This window comes from Ovis canadensis, chromosome 25 (genome assembly GCF_042477335.2).
Source record: "Ovis canadensis isolate MfBH-ARS-UI-01 breed Bighorn chromosome 25, ARS-UI_OviCan_v2, whole genome shotgun sequence".
Taxonomy (NCBI): domain Eukaryota; kingdom Metazoa; phylum Chordata; class Mammalia; order Artiodactyla; family Bovidae; genus Ovis; species Ovis canadensis.
Genome location: NC_091269.1, coordinates 52,525,743 through 52,537,706, shown reverse-complemented (window position 1 = coordinate 52,537,706; position 11,964 = coordinate 52,525,743). Strand labels below are relative to the sequence as shown.

General features: G+C 55.1%; 1 protein-coding gene and 1 long non-coding RNA gene across 2 annotated transcripts; one reads left to right on the top strand and one right to left on the bottom strand.

Moving 5' to 3' along the window:
* On the bottom strand, nt 1–7,064 carry PPIF (peptidylprolyl isomerase F). The gene is made up of 6 exons (XM_069572551.1): nt 6,702–7,064; nt 5,436–5,466; nt 4,902–4,990; nt 3,075–3,171; nt 2,465–2,540; nt 1–923 (listed from the first exon to the last, which is right to left on the bottom strand). Exons 1-6 carry the CDS (start codon nt 6,897–6,899, stop codon nt 788–790), a joined length of 627 nt encoding a protein of 208 aa, XP_069428652.1. The 5' UTR covers nt 6,900–7,064; the 3' UTR covers nt 1–787.
* Nucleotides 7,065–9,692: 2,628 nt separating this feature from the next.
* LOC138430369 (uncharacterized) lies at nt 9,693–11,730 on the top strand. Its single transcript, XR_011253132.1, has 2 exons — nt 9,693–10,981; nt 11,540–11,730. It is a non-coding gene; the product is annotated as an uncharacterized lncRNA (long non-coding RNA).
* Nucleotides 11,731–11,964: the final 234 nt, after the last annotated feature.

The following is an 11,964-nucleotide window of genomic DNA, read 5'->3' as shown; positions in this document are numbered from 1 at the left end:
TTTTATAGAAAATAGGATTTATTTTCACATCTAAGGTGAACATAAAGAAATTTTCCAAAAGTATATTGTGTACATAATCAATAGATTTAATTTATTAAACACACAGGAAAAACAAATCAAAGCCCACCAGGAAAACACACCTTGACTTCCTTCCAGAGCACATAGCACTTACAGGTTATTTGTATTTTCAACCTGGGAATTCACATTGACAAGGCACAGCTTGCAGTGGGTCTGTCCCCTGGTTCAGCTGCTTCCACCCCCACGGGCTCTCCCCAAATACAAGAGCAGCAAACCAAGGGGATTCACAGTGGCTGGGATTAAAGGCCTCGGCTATGGGACCGTCACAAAGGCCTGGAGTGCGCTCCGAAGGCCAAGCTCTGTAGGTCTGTGGCCTGTGCCTCCAACTCAGGTCACACCACAGCCTGGAGTAGTTAGTGTCACAGCTTCAGCTCCAGGGAGTCTAGTGAAATTATTCCGATCAGAAAGACAGTATTAAACAGATATGACAGCCCTTTACAGCAACTGGCTTTCCCCTGTGGTCAGAGAAAAGGCAGAAACCGCCTTCAAAGCTAACTCATCATCTGTGCCCGAGGCACGGGTGAACTTGAGCCGGGCGGTCACAGGCGATGACTACAAGGAGCGGCGACACTGTATCCACGATGGGTGTCCAGAAACGGGGTGCTGGGGAAGGGAGGGCACTGGGGAAGCTGCCCGGTGGGTCCTGTGGGGTCTGACATTCCTGAGAGGCCTCCTGGAAGCACACAGGGTCACCTGGAAGCACACAGGGTCAGCTCAACTGGCCGCAGTCTGTGATGACGATCTTCTTGGATGTCTTCCCACTCTTGGAGCCGAAAGATTCTATTTTCTTCACGACGTCCATGCCCTCTTTCACATGGCCAAACACAACATGTTTGCCGTCCAGCCTGGGAGGAGAGGTGAGCCAGGTAAGCAGAAACGAGAGTGCTGCAATGTCACCCGGGGTCACAGTCCCTTGGTCATGGAACTATTTACTGAAAACAGCAGTTCTGAAAGGAACTCAGACCGAAAAGCTGGCCCAACCTCTCACAGGTCCCGTATGGAGCCTTGCGGAGTCCCCCAGCACACACCAGAGGACGGCTCCCTCCCAGGCTGTGTTCTGCCTCACCTGCTGTGTGACCTCGGCCCAGGCCACTCAACCTGAATCCTGGGAACCTCACCTACAAAGAGTGACTTGTCCTAACTCTGCTCAGGGAGATGATGGGATATTGAACTACTCTGAAGAAATAAGTCTGTGTAAATGGAGTCATTTTAAGTGGGTTTTTGTTGTTGTTGTTGTTTTTTTTTTTTTGATGTGGACCATTTTTGAAGTCTTTATTGAATTTGTTACAATATTGTTTCTAGGGTTTATTTAAGGGTTTTTTTTTTTTGTTTTTTGGACACGAGGCATGCGGGATATGAACTCCCTGACCAGGGATCAAACCCGTACCCCCTGCATCAGAACGTGCACTGTTAGCCACTGGAGCACCAGGAAAGGCCTCATGGAACCGCCTTAACTGTCAGGAGCTCCGAGGTGAGAGCCAAGGCGATATGCATGGTGAACCCACTCGAGTCCCAAGCAGCTCTCAGCCTGAGAGAGTCCCGAGAATCTAGAAGGCAGCTCAGTTCAGGGCCACCAACCAAGACTGGTTACACTTTGGGTTCCACCAGGGGTTTTCACAGAAGGAGGGCAGGCAGGGCCAGCAACAACCTGCCCACTCCAACATCCGTGTCCCTTCTGGCTCAGAGGCTACAGACCACTAGTATCCGCCACCACCTGGGTCTCCCTAAAGTCCTTGGAAACGGGCTTTATTAAGTTTTAGCTCCAGGCCAGCTGTTGTCCCCTCACCCCGCTGAGATGCCTCAGGGTGAGGACACAGGGGACTCTGGGAAGCGAAAACTGATTAGGTAGTGGGAAACTGACCCGGGAAGACATCCCTAAAATACAAGGGCAATGGGAAAGAGGGTTCCAGCAGGGCTGGTGGCTGCCACAGGCTGGTGCTAATGCCTGATGAGAAATCCGGTATGATATCCAAATGTTGTCTACTGCAGCATTTTCCAAGGTGCAGCCCAAAGTTAAATAAGCTGGGAAACGGCAGGTTAAACTGAGTGAGCAAGCTTCTGCCACAAGCCATCCCGAGGCCTGATAAGTTCTGCAGCATCTCCCCAATGTATTTGGTAAGAGAATTCTTTCCTGTGTGTACGTGTGCATGCTCAGAACACTGAGAAATTCCAGCTACAGCAACAATGGGAAGCCTGATAAAAGACAAGAGTTGCAAAATAACCCAAATTCTTCCTCAATCCTTTCGGGGCCTTTCTCCTCTTACACACTCAGCCGGGTGAGGGCTACTGCACCAGAGCAGAGAGTTTGGCCTCAAACTATCCTCCCGCTCCAGCTCAAGGCCACCCCTGCTACCCTGAGGGCCTGGACCAGGAGCTGGCAACTCACCAGTCTGTCTTTATGGTGCAAATGAAGAACTGGGAGCCGTTGGTGTTGGGGCCCGCATTGGCCATGGACAGAACACCTGCGAAAACAAGCAGGATGAGCAGGCTGCCCCAGGAGGCATCTCACCTGGGAACTGTTCAAGAGCAGATGATGCACACCACAGGAAGGATGCTTGCGGCTGAAGATACTTGGGACTCAGAAAAGGAGAGCCAAGCCCAGAGCACACAGCCACCCAGGGCCTGTCCACCTTGATGACACAGGAGGGAAGGGCCTCCTGGAGGCTCTCAGTGGTAGAGCAGGGGCAGGACCTCCAGCCCTGAACTCTAGCTTTTTCCACATTGCACGTTGGGTCCTAAAGGTAACATAAAGCTAGGGCTTTGCTTAACGGCTCTCAGAGAATGGTGGTCAAAGAAAGATTTGTTTTTGAAACTGAGAGCTCAGGATGAAAAAGCCTCTGGGACAATCCAGTAAGCCCACCCATCACCCTGAAGGAGGGAGGATGTGTCCCTAGATGTGGAGCCATCCGGTTGCAGCCTGCAGGCCTGCTGGGGTGGCAGCGCCAGGCTCACAGCTCAGGGCACATGCCCAGGTGGGGACTGACAGCCTTACTCACCCGGCCCCTCGTGCTTCAGCTTGAAGTTCTCGTCAGGAAAGCGGCTTCCATAGATGGACTTTCCCCCCGTGCCGTTGTGGTTGGTGAAGTCACCAGCCTGCGAACACGGAGCACTAGCTGAGTGTCGCCACTAGAGCTGGCAGAGGGGTGCTATTCCCATGCTGGGACACAGCGCCCAGCCCCCCAGGGCCCACCCAGCTGGGAGCCCTCAGCCAAAGGGGTCAGAAAACACCCAATGATAGAAGGGCTAATATAATGCTAAGGAACGTAAGCAACAACAAAATAAAGGTTTAATACTTTCTGCCCCAATAACTACCCTGGTTTCCGAATGATTCATTTTTGTCTGAGTGAGATTTTAAATGATCCTTAAAAATTCTCAGCCATTTCGAGCTGCTTCTTAAGAGACCTAGAATTTTCTACCCACAACTCTTGGAGGGTAAACAAGGAGGAGGCCAGGAGTCCCTGCTCCCCAGTGTGGTCTGCGGGTAGCTGGCACAGAGGCAGGTCCCTCTGCTGAGCCCCAGTTCCTGTCCCAGCATCTCCCTTTCACCCGGCCTAGGACAAAGTCCACCCAGGGCTGGTGGTCTTCCTCACGGCTTGCCCAAGGCTTCCACAAGGAGCCACAGACAGAAGAGCCCAGGGTCTGCCAGCCCCAGGCCCCAGCCCCCATCATATTGCTCTTTTCCTGAGATGACCTCCTCGGGTAACAGGGATGACCTGACTAGCCCTGCTTTTGAAGCATCCACAAATGCCAATAAGGTGTCCCAAGAGAGGACCGGGCCTCCCCATGCCTGGTCCCACCATCCCATGCCTCCAAGAGCCCACCAGCTTTGGAGTCCCTGCCCTTGCCTACTGTGGTGAGAGTAAGATCCTAGCCCAGCTTGGACCTCCGCTTCGGCTCCTGCTCAATCTACAGCCTCAGGCAGAGCTGGGGGCCTCTGCAGCTGAGAGCCACGGGCTGTGGCCAGGCCTGTCCCACAGCCACAACCCCCTCCAGTCGCTGCATTCCTCATGTTCAACACGTCAGCACGCCCAGCCCCAACCCATGCCACTCACCATGATGTGACGACAGCCACCAGGTCACGGTAGAGGGAACTGGGGGCCAGAAATCCCAGCTGAAAGGACTTCAAAGAGGTCATGGCAGCCATGCTCCTGCCTCCAGGCCTGCTGGCCTCAGACATGAGTCCCTGTCTTAGCAGGGTCTGACCTAACACAGGACAACCCTCAGCACGGCTCAGGCCCTGGCACCGGCGGAAATTCTCGGCTGCCACACCTACCCACAAAACTTCTAACACAGCAAAGCTAATGCTCCTGAAAAGAGGCCGAACATACGACTAAAGAGCAAATGCATTTAACCGAGAAAGATGCCCTACGCTGGAGAGAGGCTCCAAGTCTGGACCTGCGTGTTCCTGTCTGTGCCTGGCCTCCCTCCTCCTCCCCTTCCTCCTCATCTCCTATGCCGAGTGCTCAGTGGGACACACTGGGGGCTGTGGGCAGAGACTGAATACGCTGTTACTCCAAAGCCTCCAGCACATCCACACCCCGATGCCATTCTCCCTCCACTGCTCCACTCTCCCAGCCCTGCCAAGCAGGGCCGACCTGCCGCTTGTCCTGTTGCTTAGCTCCTGGGGCAGGGAAGGCATTATGGCTGCCAGGACAAGCTCCAGACTCTCAGGAGAGGACAGGCTGAGCGAATGGCCGCGGTTGCCCTCCATCCAGTACTCTCCAGGCACAAACACACTGGCTAATCCCCGTGACATTCTCCAACGTGGCCCTGTCACTATGCCACTTACAGAAGAAGTCGAGGCAGGAAGAGGCCCACCATACCTGGCACATGAAGGACGGAATCACTCTGTGGAATGTGGACCCTTTGTATCCAAAGCCCTTCTCCCCGGTGCACAGGGCTCTGAAGTTCTCTGGGGTGGCGGGGGGAGCAGGAGGTGAAGGAAAAAAGCAGGTCAGCAGGGCCAGGCCTCAGTGCAGGGGCCACAGCTGGTTCCAGCCGGCGCCCTCTCTACCCACCCACCCCCCGGACATGGAAAGAGCCCTGCCCTGGGGTCTCTGCTGACTGTGTGACCTGGGACAAATCATCCTGTGCCCTGACCTCAGGATCTGAGCACTGCGGCAGGAGTAGCACCGGGTCAGTGGGGCAAGGAGTCCAAGTAAGTCCACCCTCCACCAGGAGGCTCAGAGAGGGTCAGAGGCTGCTCCCAAGGTCCCCAGCAGCTGAGCACATGTGGTGGTGTACTCCCATCTGGCCATAGGTCTCCGTCCTGACTCCTCTCACCATCCCACCCACCTCGCCATGCCCCTCTCTCTTCCATGTGGCCCAGACTCAGAAGGCCCCGGTCCCCGTCTTACCTGCTGTCTTTGGGACGACATCTGCCTTCAGCTGCGGGCAAAGGAGAGGGAAGACAGGCTCAGTCCAGAGGCAGGAGAAGGAAGGACCCAACCCCCTACACGGTCCAGGAGCCAGGGAAAGCACCATTCCTGTCATTCTCAATCCTCCGTGGGAGGCCACCTAAGCAATCATTTCTGCCAGCTGCTTCCTGAACTGCAGGTTGGGAGGGGCAGCCTCGATTTCCCAATCTGTCAGAAGAGATGACAACACCACCCTGGCCTTCTTCTGGGGGCAGAACTGGCAGAGCGGCTTCAGCTGGGCTCAAAGCATCAGAGACCCAGGGCCTGGAGAGGGTGGCCCCGGGGGGAGCCAGTCCAAGCTCCCCAGTGGGCAGGTGGGAAACTGAGGCAGGAGGATCGGGGAAAGGGAAGGCTGGAGCCCCATCCAAGCCTGCCTCTTGCTTCCCAGTTGTAAGAGACACTCTGGTGCCGAACCTTTAAAATAAATGGGTGCTCTCCATTTTCCAGAAAAGGAAACCGAGGTTTAACTGAGACACCTTTGTTTAAAATGGGCTTGAAGGCTACACCCAAGCTTCCCCTCTGTTACTTTCTGGACTGTGTAGGTTTCTTGCTTTGTCTTTCAAAAAGGCCCACAGAGCTAGGGCAGGCACTGTGTCACCTTGGGAGGGTGGCTGGGGTTGGAGTTGGGGCGAAGAGCTCTGAGCACAGCGCCCTGACCCCAAGAGGTCTATGCCACGTCTGTCTGGTGGCTGGAGCTTGCAGCCACGCCAGCCCGAACTGCTGGGGGAGGAGGCGGCCCAAAACCACCTTAGCTCTCCCGACAGCCCGATAGCAGGGGGCGGGCCTGGGGCCGGCTCCGCCTTCTGCAAGGGCCACCACGTGAGCTTCCCTCCCGCCCGCCGCCCCGACCCCCGAGCCCCCTGACACCCACCTCGAAGCTTGGGCCTAGGCGCCCACCCGGTTAAGTCTCGGAGCCCCTCCGCGGCCGGCCAGCGGGGCGGACCCTCCTAGCCTACGATCTGACCTTGAGCTTTCTCCTCCACACGCGCCTTCCCTCCCGCCTCCACTAGTCCAAAGATCCGAAGGGGAGGCCTGGAGAGACCAGTCCGATGGCCCTTCTTAAGAGATGGGGAAACTGAGGCCCAGAGCCCGGGGCAGGAAGCAAGGTCACCCAGTGAACCAGGCACAGCGCCGGCCTGGAGTCCAAGGCTCTTCCGGGACCATCCCCCACGCCCAGTCCAGCGCGGTCCGGTCCGGTGGTCTCACCTCCAGCACCACGCGGCCGAGGGGCTGCCCGTCAGCGCCCACGTCCAGGTACACGAGCGGGTTCCCGGAGGAAGAGGAGGGGCCGCGGGAGCCGCTGCCGCTGCTGCAAGCGCGGACCGCGGGGAGGCGCAGGTGCGCTGAGCGCGGGCTGGACAGCAGGCCGAGCAGGCGGGGGCCGCAGCGGAGCGCCAGCATCATGGGCGCGCGGGTCCGAGCTAGAGATCAACCGGCGAACGGAGAGGACGGAAGGCAGGGTCACTGGTGCCCAGAGGGCAGAGTCAGCGGCTGCCGCGCACCGCCGCCTTTATTGGCCCAGCCGGCCTCGCGGCCCCGCCTCCATCCCGCCTCCTCCAACCTGTTCGCGGGCTCCCCCTGCTGGTCCCAGCTGGCAGCGCACCCCGGCTGGTGGGGCGGTGGGGCGTGAAGTCTGAACACACCCCAACCAGGGCTGGAGACCTGAGGGACAGATGCGACTTCGCCAAGGGAGGCCGGTTCTATTTTGTGAGGGTCCCAATAGATGAAAAGAGGGGTAAATGCTAAAACGTGGTTAACTCCAAAATAGGAGCCGCCGTATGTTTTTCTTTGAATATAACAGAAGTCTGCCTTTGAGGCTTTTGTGTTCACTGTCCCTTGCCCCATAGGCCCTGCAAATGGACAGACGGACCGAGAGACTGTGGCAACTGAGAGTCAGTCAAAGAAAGTTGGAGACGAGAGGCAGGATTAGAATGAGAGGAGGAGACAGGCAGACACCTCCCATTGTGAACACAGGGCTCCTTGTCCAAGCCTGGGCTTGTCTCCAGTTGCTTCTAGAAACCAGTCCCTCTTCCATTCTCAGCCTGGGCCTGTCATGCTCTTACCAGACCCCCAGCCCTCCGCCAGGACTGGGTCTGACTCCCCCTCCCTGACCCCCAGACTGATAGTCCTGAATGCCAGCAACCAGGACAGATGGCTGCTAGCTCCCCTCCTGCCCCTAATCCTGCGCCCAAAACTGCTTCTGCGGGTAACAGGGCCCAGTCCAAGGAAAAGCGAGAAGGCAAGATGGGACGAGAAGGGGAACTGAGAGCGAGGAACCACAGTGAGGGGGAGTCTACCCCACACGCTGAGGTGGGCTTCACAGAAGCCTGCGGGCATGGGAGGCCCACGGGAAATGAATGACCGGCAGGGGACTTGAGAGAGCATCTGAGCCAACATCTGCAGTTCCCAAGATGTATGACTGAGGCTGGGAGAGAGGAAGGCGCTGCCCAGAGGTCAGCGAACCGGGAAGTCCCCCACCGCCAGCCAGGGCGAGTCCTCCCAGACCACTGCAGAATAGTGTGTGATTCTAATCTCTCCCCTTCTTGTTTTCCAGGTCTGTTCCAAGAATAAAAGGAACAAGAGTAGGGGGTTGGTCAGCTATTAAGTGCTGTGCCATGAGCGTCAGTGCTGGGCAGAGCGTGGATGGGTTTTGCTCAGACAGTGGTGGGCCTCAGCTGCAGGGACTCAGAGTTCTGAGTGGGCAGAGAAGAGGGTGGGATTTGGGCCTTGAAGTTAGATGAACTTAAACTCTAAATTGACCTGCCCCAGACCCTGAAATGACTCTGGGAAGAAGTCAGGCAGCAAAATGCTGACCTGAGGCAATTCATGAGGGCAGAGCAGAGGGTCCTAGCCGCATGGGAATGCTGGCTTGGCCCTTTTCTGGAAGTCCACAGTCACCTTCTCTATTTCTGGCCCAGGAGGAGCCTGGTCACTCATTGATACCCCAGCTGCCTCCTGGAGCCCAGATGCTCCCCAGGTCCCAGTCCAGGACAGGGCCTCACTCTGTCCTGAGGAATAGCTTCTCCTTTTTGTGATTGTACCTTGAAGTGGAATAGGCTTGCTTAGGAAGCTGGCTTGCTCCCTGCCCTATGTGGGCCCCCAGCACATCCCCCACATCCTCCCCTGTATCTGCGCATACTGCAGATTCCAAAGAGGAAGAGAAGAATCACCTTACATGTCAGTTCCAGGCCCTGGGCTCATATAGCTCTCAGCTAACCAAGTATATTCTCAGTCCCCTATTGTCTCGCAAGCCAGCTCCTGGAGGGACTCTGTCTCAATGGAGTATGAGAGCCCGGCGCCAGGGAAGAGCTGCCTTCACTTGTGTAACGGCTTTAATTTCCAAAGCCCTTGCCTAGCCCTCACCACAGCCTGAGAAGCAGTTCCATTGCATAGATGGGGAAGCAAGGCCCAAAGTGTTAGGCGGGGAGTTGCCCAAGGACAGAGCTGGAAGGAGTCTGACTCCAAAATCAGGGTTTGCATTTGTGATTATCAAGGAGCTGGTAGTTGGGACAGAGTGGGGAGGGCAAGAGAGACCAGCCTTGGACAGATGACACAGCAAGAGAGAAACTAAGGAGTTAGCCAGGGGGCTGTGGAACTTAGGGGACAAGGAAGATGGTTTCTGTCTGGGGGGTCAGCCTGGAGACAACTGAGACATTTGAGGGACAGAGAGAAAAAGATGCAGAGGAGATTCCAGAGGGGGAATGAGCCAAGGCCAGCCCAGAACTGGGAGAGGTCAGGCCACCTTCAAGGAAAGGCTCCAATGTTAATCATGAGCTGAAAGCCTGGCAGGGGATGAGGCGTGGCGGTCACAGAGAATCCTGAAGGCCAGCTTGAGGTCTCACATTGTTGAATAGCACTGGGAAACCATGGATGGTATACTTCATCCCACTGTGTTACAGCTTCTATCCTCTTTGGAAAATCAAACATCATCACTGCCTCTTGCCTGAGCCAGAGAAAATTCCACCTGCTCCACAGGCTCGGCTGTGAAATCATTTCTTCCTGTGCTGACCTCAGTCGGCATCAGGAGCAGGGACTGTCCCTGGACTGAGCCAGGGACTGAAGCATGCCCAGTCCCCACCCAGGTGAGATGGGGCAGGTGTCACCACCCCCCTGGCTCTGAGGCTATTTATAGGCTCTGTGTCATCCTCAGAAACAGCAGTTTCTCTCTGCTCAGCCCAAGTGGCTTCTTATCCAGGGTGTTAATGGTTTTCATCACTCAGGGATCCTGTAAAGCCATCTTTAGGCCTCACAGAGCCAAAGAGAAGTCAGATTATGCTGACATCTGGGGTTGCAAGCTCAGACACCTGTCGGGGCCAGGCAGTGACACCTCAGGGTGAAACATGCTGGGCATGGCTATAGGGAGAAAGTGGAGGCGGCACTGTGTCCAAACAGCACAGTTCAAGGGCAGCTTCTGCCCCAGCCAGTCAATTACTGTACGTATACAATAGGTCCAGTGTAGTCAGTCTTCTCATTTTTCAATAAAAACTGAAAACTTTGGGTTTTATGGAAATCTCCCAACTCTCACATATTGGCAACTCATTTTAAAATAAAATTAAACCCTGAATAAGCCCTAAACAGCATATTCACACCCTGGCTGGAGCCTCTGGCCCTGTAGTTTGCAAGCTCTGATCTCTACTGTGTAGATGAGAGACCTGAAGTTCAGAGAGGGACAGGAACTTGCTTCTGGTCACACAGCTTCGAAGTACTGGGACTGGTCAAACCCCTCTCTTCACACTTACTGGGGCTCTTTCTGCAAGATTCACTCAGCAGACATGTTTTCAGGGCTCCTACTAAATGTGGGGTCTGAGCTTTGCCCTCAAGATACAGAATAGCTCCTGTTTCTTCTAGGTGGTCTGTGGGGTTACTAATGTCTGTGTCACAGAATTGTTCATACTAGGGAGCTGGTGAGGGGCACTGAACATGAGGGCCTCTGTGAATGAATGAATTAATAAATGCTCACTGCCTAACCTAGGCCAGCTGAGGACTCAGTCAAGGTGGGAAGGATGGCTTCGACTGAATGATATGGTGCCCTATGGATATGTACCCTAAGGTGCACTCCTGTGAGTGGATTTTTTTCTGGGTGGATTTAAAAACATATATATTTATTATTTTTATTTGGCTTTGCTGGGCCTTAGTCAGAGTATGTGGGATCTAGTTCTTCAACCAGGGATCCAACCTGGGCCCCTACATTGGGAGTGTGGAGTCTTAGCCACTGGACCACCGGCGAAGTCCCTGATAGATGGGGTTTTTTTATGGGTAGATTTTTACTACTGCTGACCCAAGACTCCCTCTAATAATGTAAGAACACCATCATCACACCAACTGGTGTGTAATATCTGGAGGCTTGCTTAAGTATATTCATAAGACTGTGTGTCTTTTGATCCACAACACAACTTGTGAGGTCAGCTGGCCTGGAATGTTATCTCACCTGGTACTGAAGCGACTTAGCAGCAGCAGCAGCAGCAGAGGAGGAGGAAACTGGAGCTGTAAGTAGCAAAGTGGCAGACAGCCTAAGGCTATACCGAGGAGCCAGCCCTTGAGCCAGGGTCACTGAGTTTGGGCTCTTTCGACTCTATGAAACAGTTATGGGGCCAAGACTCCATGCTTCCAATGCAGGGGGCCTGGGTTCAATCACTGGTTAGGGAACTAGACCTCACATGCTGTAGGTAAGACCAGGGTGGCCAAGTAAACAAACAGATACCAAGTTATGATGGCATCTTTCCCTGATCCTACCTCCAGTGGATCAGGCGGTCTCTAAGACGGTCCCCAGTGATGCCCCAGTAGTCACAGCCTGGCATTGCCCCCATCTTGGATGTGGGCTGGACATAACAACTTCCTCCTAGTGAACAGAATAGGGCAAAAGTGATGGGGTGCCTCTTCCAAGATCAGGCAACAAGGAGACTGTGCTTTCTGCCTTGGGCTCGCTCTCTCTGTCTCTCCTCAGCAGCTGCCCTGTTAACACACTCGGGCAGCCTGTGGAGGCCCCGGTGGTGAGGAACCCAAACTGGCCACTAAAGGAGAGACTTGGACATGCATCTTCGCAGGCAGCCAGCAGCCATGTGAGCCAGCCTGGACGTGGACCCTGCAGGCCCCGTAGAGCCTTGGGGTGACTGCCGCCCAGCTGGCGCCTTGACTACCACCTCCTGAGAGACCTTGAGCCAGGAGACTCAGCTAAACCATGCCCGGACATCTGACCCACAGGAACCCTGAGACAATAAAACGCTTGTTCCTTTAAGCTCCTCAGTGTTGGGTCACGTGTTATGCAGCATGGAAAACTAATGGATAGATGATATCCGTAGCTAAGGCCCTTTAAAACCCAGCTCCTATCCCATCGCTCCACACACAGCTCCATGCTGACCTGCCATTTCAGCAGGCTTGTGTCTTCAGCTACTCTTGGCAGAGACCTCAGGGCCCAGCTGGCGACAACCGGCCCTGAGAGATGGCCTGATGGGTCTTGGTGACCAGGTGG